General features: G+C 45.7%; 1 protein-coding gene across 1 annotated transcript in view; it reads left to right on the forward strand.

The window, feature by feature from the left end:
- RASGRF2 (Ras protein specific guanine nucleotide releasing factor 2) overlaps window positions 1-27,644 on the forward strand; it is an 839,627-nt gene that overhangs the window by 758,039 nt on the left and 53,944 nt on the right. Inside the window, exons 21-23 of the mRNA XM_030193334.1 lie at window positions 3,787-3,890; window positions 11,571-11,655; window positions 19,718-19,915. Of these exons, the coding sequence (XP_030049194.1) occupies window positions 3,787-3,890; window positions 11,571-11,655; window positions 19,718-19,915 (387 nt within the window). The remainder of the gene's footprint in view (window positions 1-3,786; window positions 3,891-11,570; window positions 11,656-19,717; window positions 19,916-27,644) is intronic.

Raw genomic sequence — 27,644 nt, forward strand, 5'->3', positions numbered from 1 at the left:
TTTTTTGGACAGTATGCTTTTTATCAGATTGAAAAATGTACTGGTATTAAGGAAATTACCACCGATTATTTTGTTATAGTATTGAGTTTTTGCAGTTTTGATCTCATTTTTATGTTTTCATGGCAATTTTCCAAGTTAATTTGTTTTCATTTGATTTGTCTTTAGCCCATTTTCTTTCCGGTTTTCTACATTTCCTTTTCAAAAGAAGGATAGAGTAAACCAAGGTGAAATTTATGGGTTGGTTTATATGTAGATTTGAGGGGAACTATGTTATTTAAGACATTTTTGCATAGGTCATCCCATTTAATCATGAAGGTGTTATTGTCTGCTGGAGGAAGAACAGGATTGTTCAGGATGTTAGACCACAAGGTTGTGGTATTTATTTTTCATCTAGTTTTGTGAGGAGTCATAGTACTTTTATTTTTCATTGATTTTGTATTTTCCCTCCAATAGAGAGAGAACTCAAGTTTACTGTGCTCTGACCAGGGAGATTGAGTCTAAGTATAGTTACTTAGATGAAAGTTGTTGATGTTTGCAAATGTATAGGCTAATAGGGTTAAGTAAATGACCTTTATTGTGAGAAGTATGGCTGAATGGTTGTATGAGTTGCCAATAGTTTAAAAAGTCAAGTTAATTTTTTGTATTACTGTCATTCTGATTATCTGGGTGTAAATTGATATCCCCTATTAGTAGGACATTATCAAATCTAGTGCATATGTTAGATACAAATTCAGTGAAGATATTTTCTGTTGAATGCCTCCTCCCTGGAGGGCAGTATAAAAGGATGATGCAGATAGGATCATGTAGAGTGTTGCTGTTGATTTTGCAAGCAATTATTACGAGAGTAGGGGAGTTAATATGAGATATCAGTTCTACTTTGAAAAAGGATTTATATATTATGGCAGTGCCTCCTTTTTTTCCCGTTTCTATCTTGGTGAAGAATTTTGTAGCTTGGGGAACATAGGTCATTTAATATTGGATCGTCTTGCGCATGTAACCAGGTTTTAGTAATCAATAGGAGGTCTAATTGTTCTTCTTTAGCCATTCTCTGATTATCTATGTTTTGTTTATAGTAGATCTGGCATTAACATATCCAATTGGGACTGGTGTAAATGGGAGTGAATTATGAGTGTGTATTTAACATTTTTGAAATGTTTTCTTATGGAGAAAGGGTTATGTTTTGTTTTTGAGTAGGGTGGCTTTGAGTCAGGTGTTTTTTAATTGATGTGTGTATGATTTAGTTGATTACAATAATTGAATTTGTCATATTGTGTTTTGTGGTTTCCTGCTTCAACTTTAGAAATAATGTCTGGGATATTAAAGTAGGCTTCTAAAGCAGAGGGAAAGCCAGTTAAAATGTGACTAGGAGGGGCATTTTCGATATGATGTCTACACAAAACGTCCAAATTCTGAACAGGAAAGAAACGTCTATCTTCATTTTTTGAACTTTAAATTTTTATTGACAAACATATCAGTGGAACACAGTTGTACATTAGCAAACTCTTGTATAACCCCCCCCCCCCCTCATCTCTCCCAACAGAAACGTCTATCTTTTTCGAAAATACTATGGACGTTTTATGATTTGGACGGGGGGGGGGGGGGTTGTTTTGTTTTTTTATCCATTTTGGGGGAAAAAAACATCCAAGTTCAAAACGTACAAAATCAAGCCATTGGGATGTAGGCGGAGCCAGCGTTTTTAGTAGACTGGTCCCACTGACATCCCAGAATGCAATAGGGCACCCTAGGTGGCACTGCAGTAGACTTCATAAAATGCTCCCAGGTACACATCTGACCATTGCTCCCTCGCTTTGTCTGCTGAGCCCCCCCAAAACCCACTACCCCCAACTATGCACCACTACTATATCCCTTATGGGTGAAGGGGGCACCTATATGTGGGTCTCTGGTGAGTTTTGGAGGGCTTGCAGGTTCCTCCACAATTGTAATAGATAGGGAGAGGTAGGAGGCTGGGCCCATCTGTCTGCAGTGCACTGCACCCACTACTAGACTACTCCAGGAACCTGCATGCTATTCTGATGGACCTGAGTATAACATCTGAAGGTGGCACAAAAGCTGGAAAGTAATGTTTTTCTTCACATTTTTTGGGGTAGGAGGGGGTTAGTGACCACTGGGGGAATAAGGGGAGGTCAATCCTGATTCCCTCCAGTGGTCATCTGGTCATTTAGGGCACCTTTTTGTGCCTTATTCATAATAAAAACAGGTCTAGCTCCAAACTTCTAAGTTTTAGTCCTGGACGTTTTTGTTTTGTTCCATTATGGCTGAAAAAAGGAACGCTCAAGTCCCACCCTGAACATGCCCCTGAAACGCCCCCTTGAGATTTGGACGTAGTTCTGACGGATTTCATAGAAAAATGTGTAAAAATAGGTTTTGAAAATACTGATTTGGACGTTTTTATGAGAAAAATGTCCAAATGCAGACTTATGCCACTTTTTAGACGTTTTTCTCTTTTGAAAGTGAGCCTGACACAATAGTAATACATAGCCAATTGACTGTGAATAACTCGAAGAACATTTTGAGACTAGTGTGAGATAATGTCTGGAAGTAGACTTACTGAATATGATGATGATGAATTTAAGACAAATATTTGATAAAGATGTATATCTCTGATGCGGAGTGTCCTGCTACCCCTTTGGCGCGATGCCTCAGAGCTTAATTTCCCTTGAGCCCGCTGGACATTGACATCAGCACCCGACAGCGTGCCTCAGGCTGCGATTGTTGTTAGATGACAGCTTGGAGAGAGGCAGCAGGACTCGCTGATGGAAGCAGTCTTTTGAAGTGACAAGTTGTTTAAACTGCCACCTCAGAGCTTGATTTTCCTCGATCCTGCTGGACGCAGATGTCAGCACCTGACAGCATACCTCAGGCTGTGATTGTTGGTAGATGACAGCTTGGAGACTCACTGATGGAAGCAGTCCTTTGAAGTAAGAAGTTGTTTAAACTGCCGCTTTAGAGATTGATTTCCCTTGAGCCTGCTGGACACTCTGGACGCTGACATGGACACCCAACAGTGAGCCTTAGGCTGGGATTGTTGATAGATGATAGCTTGGAGAGAGGCAGCAGGACTCGCTGATGGAAGCAGTCCTTTGAAGTGAGAAGTTGTTTAAATTGCTGCCTTGGAGCTTGATTTCCCATGAGCACACTGTGCGCTGACATCAGCACCCAACAGCGTGCTTCAGGCTGCAATTGTTGGTAGATGACAGCAGTGTCTAGTTTAGAGAGTCCGCTTTCTCCCTGTTTTGTCTATGTGCTGGAAACTGTTCTCCCGATGTACCAAGGAGCTGGCAGACAGAGGACTTGGAGCAGGTGGAGAACTCGATGCAGCACACATTTAAATATTACAGTTGATTATGTCACCCACCAGTGTCTGGTTTAGAGAGGCCTCTAATATAATAAATAATAATAGTAAATTTCTAACTTCTATTTTTCAGTTATGAAATCATATTTTTCAGTGAGTCAAATCAACCAATTTAAAGTGAAGAAACTTATTTTTCTAATATGAGGCAATGATTGGCTCTATGGAAACGTCTGTTTTCACCATTCCCAGCTGGGTTCTTCTATGTGCTTTTTAAATATGAGCCATGAGAGCCACTGAGATCTTTTTCCTTCAAAGAATTTAATTGATTCTTGTTAAGTTAGAGTGGGATCACCAGGTTACATTGTCAATTGTGGTGTTATCACTTAAAGGTTTCCCGGTATTTCATTATTAGAAAAGTGCTATAGTAGCAGAATGCCATTTTTTAACATTTTTCATTGTTTTCTGTTTTGCAGTCAGACTGTCCAAAAGCAGAGTGCTTAGAAACATTGTCAGCTATGGAACTTGCAGAGCAAATTACACTTCTAGACCATATTGTTTTCAGAAGCATCCCTTATCAGTAAGTGTCTTCACTCCAGATAGTCAATAATACTAGCTAAAGTCTTCAAAATATTTATATGACTATTTCTTTCCTCTGTTGATATTCCTTTTGATCTTATGTCTGAATCCTCTTTACTTTGTCTGCTGGTATATTTGGTTCTCCGAGGACAAGCAGGCTGCTTGTTCTCACGACTGGGGTTGACGTCCAAAGCAACCCTTCAAACTGGAAGAAAAAATCTCACGGGACGTCCCGCACGCAGGGCACGCCCACCGCACATGCGCGGCCGTCTTCCCACCTGTGCGCAACCGTTCCCGCTCAGTTTTTTCGCTTTCCGCGCTGGAGAGAGACGCGTCTTCATCCCTCTCCGTGTCAGCCCCGGAAAACCAATTTGCGGCCTAGTCCGCGATATTCTTTATTATTTTTTTGTTTTCCGCGCATTCGCGCACCCTTTAAAAAAAAAAAAAAAGGACTTTCCTTTCCATCGAGTTTCATCCGTTTGGTTTGCCTTGTGGCCGCGCGGTCGTTCTTTATTTTGTGGTGTGCCTTTTTACCGCCACCATCGACCATTTTGACCTCGCCAACGCGATTTTTCCGTCGATTGTCCTCGAAGGTCCCGATCGGATTCAAAAAGTGTGGTCGGTGCGGCCGGCAGATCTCGCAGACCGATCCTCACGCTTGGTGTCTCCAGTGCCTCGGCCCGGAGCATAACTCCAAGGCGTGCACCTTGTGTCTCGGCTTGCGAAAGCGGACGCAGGTAGCGTCTTTTTGGAATTTGTACCGGCCCTTCGACGTCAACCTCGGCGGCATCGGTGTCGACGGCCGGGTCTTCGGTACCGGTACCGATGTCGACGTCTTCGACGCCGACTATGGCACCGACCCCAGGAGTACAGGTTCCCTTGGCCCGACGACCTGCCAGCGACGGCGGCGGTGAGCGACCGCGTGGGCAGTCCGCCCCGGCCACTCCTGTTGCTCAGGGCCATCGGGACCGAACCCTGTCGGATCCGACCCCCAGAGGGCGCGGAGACTCCACTTCCTCCTCGTCCATGCCACGGAGCGCCAATGACGTGCATCGAAAGAAGGCTGCGAAGAAGCACCGTCATCGGTCGCCCATGGCGCATGGGACTGGCAGCTCCGGGACGTCAAGAGAAGACTCGATCCCCAAGAAGCGCCAACGTCAGGAGGAGCGCTCCCCCTCTATCGAAGAGGTGTTGATGCGCAGGTCGTCGGGTACCCCGGTACCGTCTCCTGGACCCGGGCAGCTTCCAGCACTGACGCCCGCACCGGCCCCCCAGCCTCTCCCGACAGCAGGCCTAGACGAGTGCCTCCGAGCCAGCCTCCCGAGGATCCTGGAGGGGCTGATGCGCCAGGCCTTGCAGGCACCGGGGGTGCTTGCGCCCACAGTGCCGTTGATGGAAGCACCGGCTGGCTCTGGCCCTGTGATGCGGTCTTCGACACCCAGTCTCGATCGCCACTCAGGTGGAATCCCCATCGACGTCGATGGAGGGAGCTTCGCTCCAGCCAGCGCGGGAGTCCACCTCTCGATACCATCGTCGAGGACATGGTTCCTCAGGGTCGAGACGGGCCCGGTTGCGGTCTGAGCTGCGAGAGCTCATGTCCGACACTGAGGAGGAGGCCTCGTGGGAGGAGGAGGCAGACCCCAGATATTTCTCCTCAGAGGAGTCTGTGGGTCTTCCCTCCGACCCCACGCCTTCACCGGAGAGGAAGCTCTCGCCTCCAGAGAGCCTCTCTTTTGCCTCTTTTGTCAGGGATATGTCTATTAGCATTCCCTTCCCAGTGGTCACCGTGGATGAGCCGAGGGCTGAGATGCTCTAGGTCCTCGACTATCCATCACCACCTAGAGATTCTTCCATGGTACCGTTGCACAATGTCCTCAAGGAGACACTGCTTCGGAACTGGTTGAAGCCGTTATCTAATCCCACCATCCCTAAGAAAGTGGAGTCCCAATACAGAGTCCACAGAGACCCAGAGTTGATGCGGCCTCAGCGGCCACATGACTCAGCGGTCGTGGACTCTACTCTCAAAAGGGCAAGGAGTTCGAGGGATACCGCCTCGGCGCCCCCAGGGCGGGAGTCTCGCACTCTGGACTCATTTGGGAGGAGGGACTACCATTCTTCCATGCTCGTGACTATTATCCAATCATACCAGCTCTACACGAGCATCCACATGCGGAACAATGTGAGGCAACTGGCGGACCTGGTTGACAAGCTTCCCCCGGAGCAGTCCAGGCCCTTTCAGGAGGTGGTCAGGCAGCTGAAGGCGTGCAGAAAATTCCTGTCCAGGGGCATCTATGACACCTGTGATGTGGCTTCCAGAGCCGCGGCCCAGGGTATAGTGATGCGGAGACTCTCATGGCTGCGTGCCTCTGACCTGGACAACCGCATCCAGCAAAGGCTGGCAGATGTCCCTTGCCGGGGGGGATAACCTTTTTGGCGAGAAGGTTGAGCAGTTGGTGGACTAACTACACCAGCTGGAAACTGCTCTCCACAAGCGCTCCCACCGGGCACCTTCAGCATCCGCCCCCACTGGTGGACGTTTTTCCCAGACCAGGCAGGCTGCACCTTACGCTTACAGCAAGCGCAGGTACAACCAGCCGGCCCAAAGGCCTCCTCAGGCACAGGGACAGTCCCTGCGCGCTCATTCCCATCAACAGCGTGCGCCTAAGCAGCCCCCTGCGCCTCCACAGCAAAAGCAGGGGACGGGCTTTTGACTGGATCCATGGGAACATAGCCGCCATCAAAGTAGCCATGCCGGACGGCCTGCCGGTCGGGGGGAGGCTGATAGTTTTTCACCAAAGGTGGCCTCTCATAACCTCCGACCAGTGGGTTCTCCAAATAGTGCAGTGCGGATACACCCTAAATTTGGTTTCCACCCCACCAAATTGTCCACTGGGAGCTCAATCCTTCAGCTCCCACCACAAGCAGGTACTTGCAGAGGAACTTTCCGCCCTTCTCAGTGCCACCCGGGCAGGAAGGGCAGGGATTCTATTCCAGGTACTTCCTTGTGGAAAAGAAAACAGGGGGGATGCACCCCATCCTAGACCTGAGAGGCCTGAACAAATATCTGGTACAAGAAAAGTTCAGGATGCTTTCCTTGGGCACCCTTCTCCCCATGATTCAGAAAGATGATTGGCTTTGTTCCCTGGATTTAAAGGATGCTTATACTCACATCCCGATACTGCCAGCTCACAGACAGTATCTGCCATTCCGTCTGGGGACACGTCACTTCCAGTATTGTGTGCTGCCCTTTGGGCTCGCCTCTGCCCCATGGGTGTTTACCAAGTGTCTTGTGGTGGTTGCGGCGTACCTGCGCAAGCTGGGGGTGCACGTGTTCCTGTATATTGACGATTGGCTGGTGAAGAGCACCTCAGAGGCGGGAGCTCTTCGGTCCATGCAGTGCACTATTCAACTACTGGAGCTGATGGGGTTTGTGATAAATTACCCAAAGTTCCATCTCCAGCCAGTCCAATCTCTGGAATTCATAGGAGCTCTGATGAATTCACAGACGGCTCAGGCCTATCTTCCCGAGGCGAGGGCTCAGAACCTTCTGTCTCTCGCCTCCCAGGCCAGAGCGTCCCAGCAGATCACAGCTCGGCAGATGTTGAGACTCCTGGGCCATATGGCCTCTACAGTCCATTTGACTCCCATGGCTCGTCTTCACATGAGATCAGCTCAATGGACCCTAGCTTCCCAGTGGTGCCAGGCCACCGGGAATCTAGAAGATGCTATCCGCCTGCCCATCAGTTGTCGCAATTCGCTGCGCTGGTGGACAATTTGGACCAATTTGACCTGGGACGCCCATTCCAAATTCCTCAGCTGCAAAAAGTGCTGACAACGGATGCGTCTCTCCTGGGGTGGGGAGCTCATGTCGATGGGCTCCACACCCAAGGGGTGTGGTCCCTCCAGGAACACGGTCTTCAGATCAATCTCCTGGAGCTCTGAGGGGTCTGGAACGCGCTGAAGGCCTTCAGGGATCGGCTGTCCTTCCAAATTATCCAAATTCGGACAGACAATCAGGTTGCAATGTACTACATCAACAAGCAGGGGGGCACCGGATCTCGCCTCTTGTGTCAGGAAGCCGTCAGGATGTGGCAATGGGCAGGCCAGCACGGCATGATTCTCGTGGCCACGTACCTGGCAGGCGTAAACAACAGTCTGGCCAACAGGCTGAGCAGACTCATGCAACCGCATGAGTGGTCGCTCCATTCCAGGGTGGTACGCAAGATCTTCCGAGAGTGGGACACTCCCTCGGTGGACCTTTTCGCTTCCCAGACCAATCACAAGCTGCCTCAGTTCTGTTCCAGACTTCAAACACACGGCAGACTAGCGTTGGATGCTTTTCTCCTTCATTGGGGGGAGGGCCTCCTGTATGCATATCCTCCCATACCTTTGGTGGGGAAGACCTTACTGAAGCTCAAGCAAGACCGCGGCACCATCATTCTGATAGCGCCCTTTTGGCCCCGTCAGATCTGATTCCCTCTTCTTCTGGAGTTGTCCTCCGAAGAACCGTGGAGATTGGAGTGTTTTCCAACACTCATTTCGCAGAACGACGGAGCGCTTCTGCACCCCAACCTTCAGTCTCGGGCTCTCACGGCCTGGATGTTGAGGGTGTAGATTTTGCTTCGTTGGGTCTGTCTGAGGGAATCTCCCGTGTCTTGCTTGCCTCTAGGAAAGATTTCACTAAAAAGAGTTACTTTTTTAAGTGGAGGAGGTTTGTCGTTTGGTGTGAGAGCAAGGCCTTAGAACCTCGTTCTTGTCCTGCACAGAACCTACTTGAATACCTTCTACACTTATCAGAGTCGGGTCTCAAGACCAACTCAGTGAGGAATCACCTTAGTGCAATTCTTGCTTACCATCATCGTGTAGAGGGTAAAGCCATCTCTGGAGAGCCTTTAGTCATTCGATTCATGAGAGGCTTGTTTTTGTCGAAGCCTCCTGCAGTGTCATGGGATCTCAACGTCGTCCTCACCCAGCTGATGAAACCTCCTTTTGAGCCACTGAATTCATTCCATCTGAAGTACTTAACCTGGAAGGTCATTTTCTTGGTGGCAGTAACTTCAGCTCGTAGAATCAGTGAGCTTCAAGCCCTGGTAGCTCATGCTCGTTATACTAAATTTCATCATAACAGAGTAGTCCTCCGCACTCACCCTAAGTTCCTGCCAAAGGTGGTGTCTGAGTTCCATCTTAACCAGTCAAATGTCTTGCCAACATTCTTTCCCATACCGCATACCCGCCCTGCTGAACGTCAGTTGCACACATTGGACTGCAAGCGAGCGTTGGCCTTCTATGTGGAGCGGACACAACCCCACAGACAGTCCGCCCAATTGTTTGTTTCTTTCGACCCCAATAGGAAGGGGGTCGCTGTCTGGAAATGCACCATCTCCAATTGGCTAGCAGATTGCATTCCCTTCACTTACGCCCAGGCTGGGCTGGCTCTTGAGGGTCATGTCACGGCTCATAGTGTTAGAGCCATGGCAGCGTCAGTGGCCCACTTGAAGTCAGCCACTATTGAAGAGATTTGCAAGGCTGCAACGTGGTCATCTGTCCACACATTCACATCACATTACTGCCTCCAACAGGATACCCGACGCGACAGTCAGTTCGGGCAGTCGGTGCTGCAGAATCTGTTTGGAGTTTGAATCCAACTCCACCCTCCTGGACCCAGTTTTATTCTGTTCAGGCTGCACTCCCAGTTAGTTGTTCTTCGTAGGTCAATTTCTGTTATGCCCTCGCCGTTGCAAGGCCCAATTGACCATGTTTGTTATTTTGAGTGAGCCTGGGAGCTAGGGATACCCCAGTCGTGAGAACAAGCAGCCTGCTTGTCCTCGGAGAAAGCGAATTATACATACCTGTAGCAGGTGTTCTCCGAGGACAGCAGGCTGATTGTTCTCACCTACCCTCCCTCCTCCCCTCTGGAGTTGCATTTTTCCTTATTTCTTTGCTTGTCATTTAACTGAGTGGGAACGGTCGTGCATGGGCGGGAAAACAGCCACGCATGCGCGGTGGGCGTGCCCTTCATGCGGGACCTCCCGCGAGATTTTTTCTTCCGGTTTGAGGGGCTGCCGTGGACGTCAACCCCAGTCGTGAGAACAATCAGCCTGCTGTCCTCGGAGAACACCTGCTACAGGTACTGTATGTATCATTCGCTTTTTGTGTATTACATTAGATGGAACATGTGCATCCTTTTCTATAAGGACAAACAGAATACTAAGTCTTTACAAGATGGATGACATCACTGACAGATCCCGGCATGACAACATAACTCCAACTTAACCCTCCTGTTTACTAAGCAGCGCTAGCACTGACAGAGCCCATACAAAGTGAACGGGCTGTGTCGGCATTGCCGCGCAGCTTAGTAAACAGGGGGGTACATTTCTAGAACTTTTGAGCGGGTTCACTGCACATAGCACTTCTTCCCACTTGCCAGTATTACGTAGGACCACTTTTCAGTTCTCTGAGGAGTCAGTAAGATACACGTCTCCCATTTTGTGTCAGACTTGAAAGTTTCCTTTATTTTTTCAACATTTCATTCTGTGTATGCCCCACTGAGGTCTTGACTTTCATCATAGAGTTGTTTGATTTCACTGCGGCTATTTTTCCAGATGACTTGACCCAAAAGATAGACCCCAGAGGCTTCAAGAACATAAGAATAGCCATACTGGGTCAGACCAATGGTCCATCTAGCTCAGTTTCCTGCTTCCAACAGTGGTCAATCCAGGTTACAAGTACCTGGCAGAAACCCAAATAGTAGAAATATTCCATGCTACGAATCCCAGGGCAAGCAGTGGCTTCCCCTATATTTATCACAATAGCAGACTATGGGCTTTTCCTCCAGGAACCTGGCCAAACCTTTTTTTGAACGCAGATATGCTAACTGCTGTTACCACATCCTCCGGCAATGAGTTCCAGAGCTTAACTATTCGTTGAGTGAAAAAGTATTTTCTCATGTTTGTTTTAAAAGTATGACCATGTCAAGTCATGTATTTTAGGAAAGAAGTGCATTCTCAATGTTTTGATATTGGAGGAATAGGCTCCATCAGCTAATGATATGGGAATCGCAGGGTGCACACTTGTCCCCAAAAAGGCAGCAGAGGTTTCTCATGATTTGGGAGGCTTACTTGAATAAGATTTCACCAGTGGCTCGCAGCCAGATTTTGAATAGATTTTCATTGGGACAATGACGGTGACCGGGTAGATAGAGATCAGGCATCGCATGGTACGGCAAGGGGTGAGGATACGTACTCAGCATTGGGTAGGACGGGACTCGAAGGAAAGCAGTTCAGCCTACATCTCAAAATTTCATCATAGTGTGTTGAACTCTGTGGATTTGGTATAATAGTAGCATTTTCTTTTACCTCAGTTAGGTACAGTGTTAAAGTGGGGAGAAGTGTTTTGGGGAGGGAGGATGGGGTGGAATTGAAGGAGGATTTGGGGTCAAAATTGATGACAGTCCACATTTAGTAGAACTTGTCGGTCTTGATATTGTCATTATAGAGTTTCTTTTTAATTAATCTGTTTGTATTGTTATGTCATCAATAAAAAAAAGTTTTATAACATAAAAAGTAACTTCATTGAGTGTCCCCTAGTCTTTCTATTTTGTGTTCTTAGGGAAACAAACATATTAAAAATAGATTAGTTTTGATTATTTGTACATAATTTTTAATGTTCTTTAACCTTGCAGGGAATTTTTTGGGCAAGGCTGGATGAAACCTGATAAAAGTAGAAGAACACCATATATCATGAGAACTAGTCAACACTTCAATGATGTGAGTAATACTGATAAAATCTAAACAGTCTTCTACAACTTAAGTTATAAAATGAATGAAGTTGAGAGAAAAAAAGAGTACTTTTTTGAGAGAGTGTTATGACTGGAGGAATGTGAGCCCTTGTGCCCCGACTGAGCACGGCTAGGATGGAGTGACACCGCACTCGGTCAGGCAGCCAGACAACCCCTAGCTTCACCTGGGGAGCGACCGCCGTTCCCTGGGAGTTGAGCCCCCAGGTTCTGGCAGCCACCAGGACTTCTGGAACCGGCGGGGTTGCACGACCACTGACCAGACAGGCAGGCAAACAGACACAGTCCAAAAGCCAGGTAAATCCGTAGAGCAAAGAGTAGTCAAAAACAGTCCAAGGTCAAGGCAGGCAGCAAAACAAGCGAGGTCCGGGAAACAAGTCGAGGTCTGGAACACTGGAACTGAAGAAAAGGAGCACCGGCGTGGACATCAAACACAATTGAGGCCGAAGCAACGAAGGACTGGAGGCAGGGCTTTAAATAGTGTTGAAATCACTCTCAAACATGTGCAGCTGATTCAAGATGGCTGCCCCCATCAGCAGAGATGCTTACGTCCAAATATTGGCTTCCTTCCTGACCTCGTTACTCCAAGATGGCTTCCCAGGGCCTGATGTATCCAAGATGGCTGCAGCCATTGATCCAACCCAGATGACAGCTGCCAGAAATAGGAAACAGAAACAGACCCTCCTGCCTTCCTGAAGCTAACCAGCACTAAGATGGTCGGCTATCTTCGCCGGACCACGACTCGCCGGCGAATCGGCCGCACAGGCCTGGCACCAGGTGAGGAACGTAACAGAGAGTGTCTAAAATTTGGATTTTCAGAATGTTTGACTAAGTTTCTTATGAGAGACTTCTTAGGAAATTAAAGAGTCATGGGATAGGTAATGACGTTTTGCAGATTGCATACTGGCTAAGACAGGAAACAAGTCTGTTATCCATATTGAAAAGGGTTAGTAATGGAATGTCCCAAGGGTCTGTTCTGGACCTTTGCTGTTTAACATATTCATGATCTGGAAAGTGACTAGTAAGGTGTTCAAATTTGTGAATGACATAAGATTGTCCAAAGTCATAAAAGTAGCAGAGGATTTTGAGGAATTACATGAAATTTAATATAGACAAGTACAAAGTGAAGTACTTATGGAAAAAAAAATCTCAACTACAGGTACAAAATGCTAGCTTCTGAGTTAGGAGTCACCACCCACTAAAAATGACCTTGAAGTCATTGTGGACAATTCGTTGAAATGTTCAGCCCAGTGTGCCACAGCTGCCAAAGTAGCAAAGATAATGTTAAGGATGACATTGAATGGACAACAAAACATAGAGTATCAATATGCCTCTCTATAGGGCCATACCACACCTTGAGTATTGTATACAGTTCTGGTCACCAGCTCAAAAAGGATATAGCAAAACTAGAAAATGTTCAGAAAAGAATGCAAAACTGATAAAAAAAGATACATTTCCTTTATGAAGAAAGGCTAAACTGGTTAGCGCCCTTCAGCTTGGAGAAAAGATGATTGAGAAGGGATATGATAAAAGTCTATAAAATGAGTGAGTTGGAACAGTTAATGAGGGAATGGTTATTTAACTTTTCAAACAGTATTAAAAGAAGAGGACACTCCATAAAACTAATTCTCCGAGGTCAAGCAGGCTGCTTGTTCTCACATGTGGATCGACGTCTGCGTCAGCCCGGGAATCTGCATTTATAAACAAAGTTTTGCCAGAGTGTTGTGGTGCACGTGCTGCGCGAGCGCGTCTCCTCAGTTTTTCTTTTTCCGTGACAAGGTGCGGCAGGTTCCTCCTGAGCGCCTCGTTCAGGCCCGGGAAAAGAGTTTTCTCTAGAGCAATTCTTTTTTTTCTTTTTTTTTTTTTGTGCAAGTTTTTCGCTTTTCTTGTTTGTTTGTTTTTTTTTTTAAAGAAGTTTCCCGTAGTTTTTCCTGTTTAGCTTCTTTTTCTCCTGAATTTAAGTTTACTTTGTTTTTCGATGTGGCCGGATTTCTGTCATCTTTTGTGTGCCCTTCCTTTTGGCACAATTGCTTCTTTTGATTTCGCAGAGGCCATTTTTTTCTTCCATGTCATCGAAGACACCCAGTGGCTTCAAACGTTGTACTCTGTGCAACTAGACCATCTCAGGTACCGATACCCATTCCTGATGTATCCAGTGCCTTGGGCTCAACCACAGCCCAGCTGCTTGTAGTCTGTGCCGTTGGAAGAAACGGACCCAAGTGGCTTGAGAAGCCCAGAGAGAGAAACTTTTTGGGGCTTAGTCCGTTCCTTCGACGTTGGCATCGACATCAGTACCGAGGTCGGCGGCATCGACGTCGGGAGCAGAGGTTAATGGCTGCTGAGAGACCAAGTCGCGCTGGGAGCAGTGAGGCATCGAGTGGGTTTTCACCTGTCTTGAGACCTTCTGCTATGCAGGCCCCCCCGGGACCGACCATCGTCAGACCCGACCCTGAGGAGAAGTGAGTATTCCACGTCGTCCTCGTCAGTACCAAGGAGTCTCAATGACGGGAATCGAGCAAAGGCGAAGCACCGTCATCAATCTCCTTCTACACGCGGTGCCAGCAGCTCCGGGGCATAGAGGGACTCGGCACCCGAGAAGCTTTGGCACCGAGAGGACCGCTCCCCCTCTATACAGGAGGTGTCAATGCATCGGTCTTCCAGCAGCCCGGTGCCTTCTCCCAAACCTCAGCAGATTCTACCATCAGCTGTTCCACTGACCCCACAGCCTTCTCTGATGGCAGCTCTCGATGAGCGCATCTGGGCCCTGCTTCCAGAGCTTCTGGAAGGACTGCTGTGCCAGTCTGCTTCGGTGTTGGGGGTGCTTGTGCCTTCCGTACCGTCTGCTGCAGCGGTGTCTGGCCCCTCACCTGCGGTGAGGTCCCCGTCCTCAGTGCTGCAAGAAGTGCCACCCAGGTCGACTCCCCTTCAACATCGGTGGAGGAAGCTTCGCCGCAGTCCAGGTGGGCGTCGGCCTTTTGACCACCATTGAGGACATCGTTCCTCGGCGTTGAGGCAGGCTCAGTCTCGGAGTGCCCTGAGAGAGGTCTTATCTGATACTGAAGAGGAGCATTCGTGGGAGTCAGATCCTAGATACTTTTCTTCTGATGGGTCATATGGGATTCCCTCTGAACCTTCCCCTCCACCTGAAAGGAGATTATCTCCTCCGGCGAGTCTGTCCTTTACTTCCTTTGTCCGGGAAATGGTTACGGCTATTCCTTTCCCTATGAAGGTTGAGGATGAGCCCAGCGCTGAGATGCTCGAGGCCCTGGACTATCCTTCTCCACCTAAGGAGGCTGTGATGGCTTCTCTACATAAGGTACTGAAGGAAGTCCTTATGCGGAACTGGTTGTTCCCTCTGTCTGGCCCCGTGATCCCGAAGAAGGCTGATTCCCAGTATCGGATCCAAGGTGAATCTGGATTGATGAGGTTTCAGTTACCCCACAATTCCATGGTGGTGGATTCTGCCCTCAAAAGAGCCAAGAGTACTAGAGACTATGCCTCGGCGCCCCCAGGCAGAGAAGCTAGGCCCTTGGATTCTTTTGAGAGGAAGAAGTATCAGGCCATTATGCTTGCCACCCGAATCCAGTCTTACCAGCTCTTCACAAGCGTCCATTTGCGGAACTCAATAAGACAACTGTCTAGCTTGTTTGATGCCCTCCCTCCGGAGCAGGCCGAGCCTTTTCGCCAGGTGGTCAGGCAGCAGAAGGCGTGTCGTAAATTCCTGGCCAGGGGCTCTTATGACTCTTTTGATGTGGCATCCAGAATAGCTACTCAAGGTATAGTGATGCGCAGACTCTCATGGCTGTGTGTCTTTGACCTGGATCATTCGGTCCAGCAGCGGATGGCATATGTACCTTGCAACCTTTTTGGTGAAAAAGTAGAGGATCTTGTTGACCAGATCAAGAAGCATAATGATGCTATGGATTCTCTCTCCCACCGGGCATCTTCTGCTACAACCTCCTCAACTAGGAGGTTTTTTGGTGAGAAGTGGAGTGCTCCCTATTCCTATGCTAGGCATAGGTACACTCCGGATTCTCGACAGCCTACCCAGGCTCAGCCTTAGCATGCTCGTTCTTATCAACAGCTTGCGCCTAAGGCCCCTGCTGCTCCCCAGCAAAAGCAAGGGACGAGCTTTTGACTGGCTCTAGTTCAGCATAGCCGCTGTAAAAGTGTCCATACTGGACAACTTGCCGGTTGGGGGGGAGATTAATGTTTTTTCACCAAAGGTGGCCTCTCATAACTTCCGACCGGTGGGTTCTTCAAATAGTCTGGTTAGGATACACCCTCAATCTGGAATCCAAACCTCCAAATTGCCCACCGGGAGCTCATTCTTGCAGCTCCCAGCACAAGCAGGTACTTGCAGAGGAACTCTCCGCCCTTCTAAAGACCCATGCGGTCAAACCCGTTCCACCAGGGGAAGAAGGGCTGGGATTCTGTTCCAGGTACTTCCTTGTGCAAAAGAAAACAGGGGGGATGCGTTCCACCCTAGACCTAAGGGCCCTGAACAAATTCCTAATCCGAGAAAAGTTCAGGATGGTTTCCCTGGGCACCCTTCTTCCCATGATTCAGTAGAACGATTGGCTATGCTCTCTGGACTTAAAGGATGCTTACACACACATCTCGATTCTTCCAGCTGACAGAAAGTATCTTCAATTTCGGCTGGGAACACAACACTTTCAGTACCATGTACTGCCCTTTGGTCTGGCATCTGCACCCAGCGTGTTTACTACGCAGACTGGGAGTGCATGTGTTTCCTTATCTCGACGATTAGCTGGTGAAGAGCACCTCGGAGGAAGGTGCTATGTAGTCTATGCGAATGACTATTCAGGTGCTAGAGCTACTGGGGTTCATAAGAAAATTACTCCATCTCACTCCTGTCCAAAAATTGGAATTCATTGGAGCTCTACTGAACACTCATACAGCTTGAGCTTATCTCCCCGAGGCAAGGGCAGACAACCTTCTGTCCCTGGTGTCCATGGTTTGAGCGTCTCAGCAGGTCACGGCTCGGCAGATGTTGAGACTTCAGGGGCACATGGCCTCCACAGTTCATGTAACGCCCATGGCACATCTGCATATGAGATCAGCTCAATGGATCCTAGCTTCCCAGTGGTTTCAAGCTGCGGGGGATCTAGAGGATGTAATCCAACTGTCCACCGACTTTCGGAATTCTCTTCAGTGGTGGGCGATGCGATCCAATTTGACTTTGGAGTGACTATTCCAAGTTCCTCAGCCACAAAATTGGATATATTCCAAAGACTAAAATGAAAATAAAATGATTTTTTCTACCTTTGTTGTCTGGTGACTTTGTTTTTCTGATCACATTGGTCCCAGTCTATAATTCTGCTGCTCTCTCTCTGTTCTCTTAACTCCGTTTCCAGGGCTTCCTGTCCATTTATTTCTTTATTTTCCTCCTTTTATCTTCATTTCTTGTGCTACAACCATAAGCAAAAGCTGGGTCCTCCACGGACTTGATTGGAGGAGGTATGCAGTTGATTCAGCTTTTGCCTATTTTCTCCATCTATGTGCAGTTTTTCTCCTTTCTTCCCTTTCCCTCATCTCTATCTATATGCATCTTCTTCTTTCTCCTCCCTCCCCTCCATCCATGTTCAGCGAGTCTCCTTTCTGCCCTCCATCCATCCATATTTGGCAATTCTCTCCCCTGCCCTCCCTTCCATCCATGTCCAGAAATTCTCCTCTCTCCCCTGCTCTCCTCTCCATCCATGTCCAGTAATTTTCCTCTCTCCCCTGCCATTCCCTCCATCCATGCATGTCCAGCATTTCTCCTTTCTCCCCAGCCCTCCCCTCCATCCATCCATGTCCAGCAATTCTCCTCTCTCCCCTGCTCTCCTTTCCGTCCATGTCCAGAAATTCTCTCTGCCCTGCCTTCCCCTCCATTCATCCATGTCCAGCAATTCTCCTCTCTCCTCTGCCCTCTCCTCTCTATCCATGTCCAGCAGTTCTCCTCTCTCCCCTACCCTTCCTTCCTTCTCTCTCTGCCTGCCTGCTTGCGAGTCCGAACCGGCAGTAATCCGCCAAACAGAAGGCCCAGAACCAACAATGAGAAGCCTTTGTGCGCAACGCCATGCACTCAGGAAGGCCCTTTTAGTTCCGGTATCTCTGACACGTATACCAGCAGGGCATGCCATGAGCAGATAGGCTGGAACGAAGGTTGACTGTGCTGGTGCTGGGCCACTTGCCCTGAGTGATTGTGGGCCCGGACTCTTGAGCAGGCAGCGAAAAAAGAAAACAGGGACAGTGAATGGGAAATTTTAAAAGGTGCTGGTACACTGTACCGGCACTTACCGCCACAAAAAAAGCACTCTACATAATGCTCTCTCTCTGACCTTATTAGATCTTGTCTGAAAGCTCACCTTTTCATGGTTGTCTTTAAATTTGAATCTGTAAGGGCCCTTTTATTAAAGGTTTAATGTAGCTTTAGTGTGGGGAAAACAGGCCACTGCAAAACACGTTAAAGCGTTTTACTGTATTTTGCTTGTTTTCATGCTCTAACCGCACATCAACTATTTTTGAAATGTATTTTTTTGATGAGGTATGTCATGAGCAGAGAGTGAGTGTTCCCTGCAGTATCTGGCTAGTGTATCGTGATTAGCATGTGCTAACCAGATAATTTTATTTATTAAAAAAATGTATATCCCACTTAACTACTAAGCAGTTTACAGCAGAACATTCACAATAAAATACAGATAAAACAAAATAAAATAAAAAAAACAAATACAACTTAATACTGCAGAGTTAATATGGGAATACGTAGTGTTTCATAAATAGGAGGTGGTAAGTGCCTTGCATTAATTTTTTGCAGGTTTCATACATTAATGACATTAGCGCATTACCTGCCAATAAAACCAAAATATAAAGCCTGTTAAATCTGGGATTAGTGTGTGGGAAAAGTCCTACGTTAGAACATACTAAGCCTAGATATCATCATACCTTAGTAAAAGTTTCCTGCTCACAGCCATTTTGGTTTTAATTATTTCTCAGTAAATGAACTCCTCAAAGTCTCTTTTGCCCTGTATGTTTGCTTCAATTATTGTATTAAATATGCTGTCTGCAATGTTGTATATGACAAATAGCATTATAGAAGTGATAAGTAGTTGTGGTAGAATGCATTTACTCAAAAATAAATAAATAAATAAATAAAATAAAAACAGAATGAGATAGAGTTGTTAGATTAAATGTTAATAGAAAAGTGTCACAGGTTCCAAAGCAGAATAAATTAAACCTCACCTTCTGGTTTTAGTTGTTTCAGGAATTTTGAAAATGCAAAGTTGTAAAAGAATTAAATAGATATAAGAAAGTGAGTGTTTCAGCTTCCAAGGACTTCACATACCCATGATGCCATAGTTCCAATCAGCTCAGCAAATATCAGATGGAGAAACGGTACACTGGAGGCAGTGCCAGTAAATGACAGAGAAAAGATTGAACTCTTGGGATGGATCATCATAGATGCCTGTCAAGAGGATGCAGTGTGCAGAATTCTGAAATATTGTGATAATGAACTTCTGTCAGTTATGGAATAGCCGTGAAACAAGAGTTGTTGAATTTTTGTTTAATCAGTCAAATTCTTCTATATACTAGGGGCATAGCAAAAGTTCTATCTCACAGTTGAGCAATAGGAGACCACAGATTACATTCAGTAGCAAATGGAGGAAATGCCAGAGCAAGAGAGGGAAAGAGAGAGATCGAGTCTAGACTAAATAGAAAAAAATGCTAAGGCCTTACCTACCAGTTTTTTGCTTCTCTGAGCAGTTAGTGGGGAAAGCTATAGGCTCTGCCCTATTTCTGTTTTATGTTTCAGATTTTATATCGCTATTTTTTAAAGATGTGTTCTCTCATTTCTTTTTGTGATTTTTCCCTGCCACAACTATGCCTAAGTTTGCTTTTTTAATACAGTTCCTTGACTTGTCCATATGTACAGCATTTGTGACCACAGTTATCACACCATTGTTTCATGTGGTTAGTACTGACAGTTATTCCTAATTTCCTTTATTTTGCATGTGTGGTTGCCTTTCCAGATGAGTAACCTTGTTGCCTCACAAATTATAAACCACACTGATGTCAGCTCCCGTGCCAGCTCAATTGAGAAGTGGATAGTGGTGGCGGATATCTGTCGATGCATGCATAACTACAATGGTGTGTTAGAAATCACCTCTGCTTTGAACAGAAGTGCGGTCTACAGACTGAAGAAGACCTGGGCTAAAGTCTCTAAACAAGTAAAGAACAATAAATAATATGATAAAAGCTTTATTTTTGGAGCTACCTGAAACCAGTTTGTAAAATGAGATTTGCTGTAGACACACAAACCTTTTTGAAAAGGGTCATAAATAGTCTAGTGAAAGTATATTAAACTGCATTGCCTACATTTATTGTTAATTTCAGATATTTTATTTTTCAGCATTATGATTTTTAAAAAAATTCCCATTCTATATCTGAGCTAAATGTATTCAAAGACTAGAGAGCACTATTTGTTTCATGAATTATGACTTAATTTGTGTTAACAGTAATAAATTGCATAAAAATTAAATGAGAATTATAAAACGTTATTTATAACATCTTTTCAATTCTCCAGTTACCACTATTTTTCTACTCAAGTTGTAGTCACAGCAGTAGTCCATGAACCTAGACATCAGTCTGGCTCTTAATCCTACAACGGGGATTTCAAACCGCAGTCCTCAAAGGCCAAAAACCAGTCTAGTCCTCTGGATATCCAGTAATGGATATACATGACTATATTTGCAGTTGAAATAATGCCTGAAAATATTTATCATGTATAATTAATACAGATATTCAGCATACTATGTTGGATCTCAGATGAGCAGGAGAGATTATGTATTTCTACAATAGAAATACAACAGCTTTTTGTAGAATTTTATCGCAGCTTATATACACTGGACTCCTTTCCTAAAGATGAGGAGATTCAGGCTTACCAAGTGGATTTGGATTTGGTGCAGCTGCCATTGGTGGCTAGTGACACCCTATCTAAGCCTATAGACCTGGAAGAGGTTCAGTGGGCCTTTGGTGACTTGCTGAATGGTAAATCCCCAGGGCCTGATGGCTTCACCAATAAGTTTTACAAAGGTTTCAAGGCGCTTCAGGCCCCCTTATTGGTGAGACTGTTTAACTCCTTCGAAGTTAATATGAAATGGCCAGATATGTGGCATTTGGTGGTGATCACGTTGTTGCTGAAGCTGGAGAAGGAAGCTCAGGTTTATAGTTCATGCCGGCCTATTTCATTGCTTGACATGGATTACAAACTATTCACCAAGATTCTAGCAGCACTTTTGCAGCGGGTCTTGCCTAACTTGATTCATGAAGACTAGGCTGGCTTTATCAGAGGCAGACAAACTTTTGAGAATATCAGAAAGACTTTGCATGTATGTAATTCACTGTGTGCGGGTGGAGATAATACCGATGCTTCTTTTATCGACGGAGAAGGCTTTCGACTGCGTCCATTGGCCCTTTATGTTTTCTGTGTTAGAGAAATTTGGGTTCCGGGTTCACTTTCTTATCTGGTTGCGCTTAATTTATCACTGTCCCCAAGCCTGCTTACGGGTGAATGGCCATTCCTCTGAGACCTTTGTTCTGCAATGTGGCACACGCCAGGGCTGTGCTCTATCGCCATTAGTTTTTTGCACTTACTATTGAGCCCCTGGCGTGTTCTATTAGAGTCTATTGGGAGGTGATGGGACTTCAGTGGTGAGACATTGATTCAGAAATTTTGCTATTTGCAGATGATATCTTACTAACTATTCCAGATCCCTCCAGATCTTTGCAACGATATGGTCTGCTATCAGGCTTCAGGGTTAATATGAAAAATCTGAGGTATTAAATATCACTATAGATCCAGAACTGTAAATGGCCCTACAAACTATCCCACTACATTTGATATTTGGGAATTAACATTACTAAAACAATAAGTGATCTGTATGCAGTGAATTACCCATCTAAAGTACACGGAAAAAAAAGAAAACGCAAGGAAGGGGGAACAAAAATATGAGAAGGTACCCAAAGAGAAAACACCCTCACAAATCACTAAAACGAAAACACATACTAGGAAATGTACATGGAAAGCAATGACCACAAATGCAGTCTAAGCAATAAAATTCATGACCTTCAAGCCCTGATTTTGGAGGCTGACTTGGACATAGTTGCAGTCACAGAGACATGGCTCAATGGTTCCCATGAATGGGATGTAAACATACCAGGCTATAATCTTTTTAGGAAGGATAGAGAGGGACGTATAGGTGGAGGAGTAGCTCTGTATGTGAGAAATGATATCGCAGTGACTGAAATGACAGGGAACTGGGGAAAGGAAGAAGAGATATGGATCACCTTAAAAAGAGAGGATAGAACCTTGGTCCACGTGGGTGTTGTCTATAGACCCCCGACACAATTGGAAGAACTAGATAAAGATCTGATCGCTGATATTCAAAAGTTGGGGAAGAAAAGAGAGGTGCTGTTGTTGGGAGATTTTAATCTGCCGGATGTAGATTGGAAGGTTCCGTCTGCAAAATCGGAAAGAAGTAGAGAGATTATGGATGCTTTCCAAAGTGCTCTGCTCAGACAAATGGTGAACGAACCCACGAGGGAGGGAGCCACGTTGGATCTGGTGCTCACGAATGGGGATAGTGTGTCAAATGTCCGAGTGGCTGCACACCTGGGAAACAGTGACCATCAAACGGTTTGTTTTGATGTAACGGCTCATGTGGATGGCGGCCACTCTATACTCAAAGTCCTGGATTTCAAGCGAGCTGACTTTAACAAAATGGGAGAATACCTGAGGAAGGAGCTGATGGGCTGGGAGGACATACGAGAAGTGGAAGAACAGTGGTCCAGGCTAAAAGAAGTAATAAACAGGGCCACAGACCTTTATGTAAGGAGAGTAAATAAAAGCAAGAGAAAAAGGAAACCGATATGGTTCTCAAAGCAAGTGGCTGAGAAAATAAAGATTAAAGAGTTAGCGTTCCTGAAATATAGAAAATCTCAAGAGGAGGAACACGGGGAGGAATACCGGATGAAACTGAAAGAAGCCAAGAGAGAGGTACATCTGGCGAAGGCGCAAGCGGAAGAACAAATGGCTAGAAATGTAAGGAGAGGAGACAAAAACTTCTTCAGGTATATTAGTGAAAGGAGAAAGACTATAAAGGGACTTGTGAGACTAAAAGATACAACAAAACGCTATGTAGAAAATGATGAAGAAAAAGCCAATTTGCTAAATAGATACTTTTGTTCTGTTTTCACTGAAGAAAACCCTGGGGAAGGACCGAGAGGGACTGGCAAAAGTACACCTGAAAATGAGGTGGATAGAGCGCCGTTCACAGAAGAGAGTGTGTATCAACAACTTGGAAAGCTAAAGGTGGACAAAGCCATGGGGCCGGACGGGATCCACCCCAGAATACTGAGGGAGCTCAGAGAGGTTCTGGCGGGTCCTCTTAAAGACTTGTTTAATAAATCCTTGGAGACGGGAGAGGTTCCGAGGGATTGGAGAATGGCGGAGGTGGTCCCTCTTCACAAAAGTGGTGATAGGGAAGAAGCTGGAAACTACAGGCCGGTAAGCCTCACTTCGGTTATTGGAAAAGTAATGGAAGCCATGCTGAAGGAAAGGATAGTGAATTTCCTGGAAGCCAATAAGTTGCAAGATCCGAGACAACATGGTTTCACCAAAGGGAAATCGTGCCAAACGAATCTCATTTAATTCTTTGACTGGGTGACAGGAGAATTAAATCAAGGACGTGCTATGGACGTCATCTACTTAGATTTCAGCAAGGCTTTCGACACGGTTCCCCACAGGAGGCTCTTAAATAAACTAGACAGCCTGAAGATAGGACCCGAAGTGTAGAACTGGATTAGGAACTGGTTGACGGACAGACGCCAGAGGGTGATGGTGAATGGAGTTCGCTCGGAGGAGGGAAAGGTGAGTAGTGGAGTGCCTCAGGGATCGGTGCTGGGGCTGATTCTGTTCAATATATTTGTGAGTGACATTGCCGAAGGGTTACAAGGTAAAGTTTGCCTTTTTGCGGATGACACCAAGATTTCCAACAGAGTGGACACCCCGGAGGGTGTGGAAAACATGAAAAAAGATCTGAAGAAGCTAGAAGAATGGTCTAACGTTTGGCAATTAAAATTCAATGCGAAGAAATGCAAAGTGATGCACTTGGGGAGTAGAAATCCAAGGGAGACGTATGTGTTAGGCGGGGAGAGTCTGATAGGCACGGATGGGGAGAGGGATCTTGGGGTGATAGTATCTGAGGACCTGAAGGTGACGAAACAGTGCGACAAGGCGGTGGCAGTAGCTAGAAGATTGCTAGGCTGTATAGAGAGAGGAGTGACCAGCAGAAGAAAGGAGGTTTTAATGCCCCTGTATAAGACGTTGGTGAGGCCCCACCTGGAGTATTGTGTTCAGTTTTGGAGGCCGTATCTTGCGAAGGATGTTAAAAAAATGGAAGCAGTGCAAAGAAAAGCTACGAGGATGGTATGGGATTTACGTTCCAAGACGTATGAAGAGAGGCTTGCTGACCTGAACATGTACACCCTGGAGGAAAGGAGGAACAGGGGTGATATGATACAGACGTTCAAATATTTGAAAGGTATTAATCCGCAAACGAATCTTTCTGGAGATGGGAAGGCGGTAGAACGAGAGGACATGAAATGAGATTGAAGGGGGGCAGACTCAGGAAAGATGTCAGGAAGTATTTTTTCACGGAGAGGGTGGTGGACGCTTGGAATGCCCTCCCGCGGGAGGTGGTGGAGATGAAAACGGTAACGGAGTTCAAACATGCGTGGGATATGCATAGAGGAATCCTGTGCAAATGGAATGGAACCTCAGAAGCTTAGCTGAAATTGGGTGGCGGAGCAGTTGGGGGGAAGAGGGGGTGGTGGTTGGGAGGCGAGGATAGGGGAGGGCAGACTTGTACAGTCTGTACCAGAGCCGGTGATGGGAGGCGGGAAATACTGCTGGGCAGACTTATATGGTCTGTGCCCTGAAAAGGGCAGGTACAAATTCAAGGTAAGGTATACACATATGAGTTTGTCTTGGGCAGACTGGATGGACCATGCAGGTCTTTTTCTGCCGTCATCTACTATGTTACTATGTATGGAATACAGCACTGGGAGGGGCCTGGGGCTCTCTTGGTTTGGTAGGATCACAGCTCTGAAATGATGCTTTTACCCAAATTCCTATATTTATTTATGATGCTACCAATCCCGTTACCAAAAAAACCTTTTCATAAGCTGCAGCGTAAAGCTTTTTCATTTATTCAGGGAAAGCGCCCCTTCACCTTTATAGGCTATAGTGTGGCTGCCTAGGATCACAGTGTTAAATTTTACTACATTTTACTTCATTAATGCACTGTCCATTTTTGCTCTGGAGTAAGGTAAGGCAGAAATTCTTCCCAGGGTGGATATATTTTCTACAAACGGCGATTCAGTTCACCCCAGGATTTAATTTATATGCTGAGTCAGATTTGGGACAAGGGGGAATTTGTTATTCTTGGACTTGCAGGGGGAATATGGACTCCCATTCCATCATGAGTTCAGATACCCACAACTAAGAGATTATCTATATAGACAGGCTTTGAGTGAGCTGCAGCTGGCCGAAGCATGCTTGGAATGAGCTATGAGATGGGGAAGTGGGCAGAGTTGTATCTCAAGACTATATAATGCCTTACTGGTATCCGAGGCTCCTGCTTTATGTTATATACACAAATGGAAAGCTGTTATGGGTTCAACCTATGAATTCATCCAGTAGGAGAAATGCTTTAAATATCTTTTCAAGATTTCAATATCTGCTAATCTTATGGAAAATGGATATAAGGTGTTTTATCAATGGTACTACACTCCTAAGTGACTCCTGCATGTATTTAATTTGGGGACCGCGAGGTGGAGAAGTGTGGGATATGTACCACATCTGGTGGACATGGCCCTTAGTTCGTCAATTTTGGTTAGAGATCTTGCAGACTCTTCAACAAATGGTCCAGTTTGACTGTCCACATAGGCTGAACATTGTTTATTGCACTTTAAGCCACATGGAGTTACAAAAACAATGTGCATAAACTGGCAACGAGTCTGTTTGTGGCCAGCAAGATCGCAATTGCAGCAGCATGGAAGTAACCAGCAATTCCAGAACTGTCTAAGGTCCTTCAGAAACTGGACTATATTTATCAGATGACCCAATTAACAGCGATACGCACAGGTCAATTGTAGAGTTCCCACAAAGTGTGGAATATATATATTGCTTGGAAGTCAGCTTTGCCAAGTTCATGAGCTTTGTTTATGTAAGACTCTCCTGTGGGGTTCTCTACCTCTCCATTAGATTATATCCTGCTAGAAACAGGGAGGTGGGGGGATTGGGAATTCTGGGGAGGGTGGGAGTTCTTGGAGATGTTGGATATTTCTGTACTTGCTGACAACTTTTTCTTTGTGTATTCAAAGTGTTACTGTGTATTGTTCAATTGAAAAACTTTAATAAACAGAATTTTAAAAAAAATAGAAGAATACTACGTTGGCATAAGACCCTCAGGAATTGCAGTTTGGCATTCCTGTCCTTCACATTTTGATAATTCTGATCTGAGTTCTCCAAGTGGAAGGAGTAAAATGGAGAAATACTTTGTAGATATTATGAAAAGTGACTGGCATTGGGGTTGCCATGAGAGTTCTGGGAATCATTGGCACAGAAGGCTGGTCATCACTGAATAGAAAGTGTCATAAAGTATCAAGGTGAACCTTTATAATTTTTGATTATTTTATTTAGTCAGTTTGAACTTCAGTATACCTACTGATTGTGAAAAAAATAAAGGAATTAGGTCAACAATTGTTCTGAGATAGTGTTGTAAACATAGGAGCCAGCTCTGTGGGTGCTTGAGCACCCCCAATATTGAACAAACTCCTTGACTATGTCCAGGTAGGAGTAATTTCCATTGGGTGTAACACCCTCAATCATTTTGAAATGTTGGCAACTATGGTTGTTAAGATTGAGGTCCGTGTAGTATTACAAGTTAAATTTGGAATACAGTAAGATAAATCAGCCACACAAGTGGGTGATGTCATCTGATAGTGGCAAGAAGCTCAGACAATACTGATCATTTTACAAGCATGCAAGATAACATGCTACCCCTCATACGAGCCACTTCAGTTAATTAGATAGCTTAGATTCAACTCTAAAGGGGAGATAGAAGGGACTGTGTGATTGATTTATCCTGCTATTAATGGAGAACCCCATTTCAGTTAACTATGTTATAGTGGAGGACGTGAAAAATGTGATTGCTAAGGTGACATCCCCCAAGGAAGACATAGACATTAAATAATAATGACTACAGACCCAAACCTTGAGGAAAACCTCTATCCAAAAATACTTCCTGAGAAACATGTCCCCCACTATGCACACTCAATCTACGCCCCTCTAAGTATGTTGAAAACCAATCGAACAGTGATCCGCCCATCCCTAAACCAGCCAATGTCAGAAGTCACTGAATATCCACCAAATCAAAAGCCCCAGAGACATCCAATGAAACGAAACAAAAATAAACATTTTGATCAAACCCTTCCTCAGTTCATCAACATTTGAAAGCAATAGCAACTCCAACCCATGATCCTTCTGAAATACATACTGATTCAGGTCCAAACAACCAACTTCATCCACAATCCTCTCCAATTGCCCCAACACAACCTTCTCTAATATCTTACCCAATAAAGGTACTACAGAAATTGGCCTATAGTTATTCATTACTGAAACATCAAGACCCTGTCTCTTCAGCAAGGGTTTAACCATCGCTTGCTTACAACTATTTGGACAAATGCCAGCACCTAATGATTTATTAACAATCTGTGTCACCACTGCTGCAACTATATCTGCCAGCTGTCTAATAACACCTGACGAACAAGAGTCTAACAATGATCTGGACAAATCAAGGTGACTGTGGGAAGCACTTCTTGGGACTAGAGCAC

This window comes from Microcaecilia unicolor, chromosome 2, assembly GCF_901765095.1.
Source record: "Microcaecilia unicolor chromosome 2, aMicUni1.1, whole genome shotgun sequence".
NCBI classification, from domain to species: Eukaryota; Metazoa; Chordata; class Amphibia; order Gymnophiona; family Siphonopidae; genus Microcaecilia; species Microcaecilia unicolor.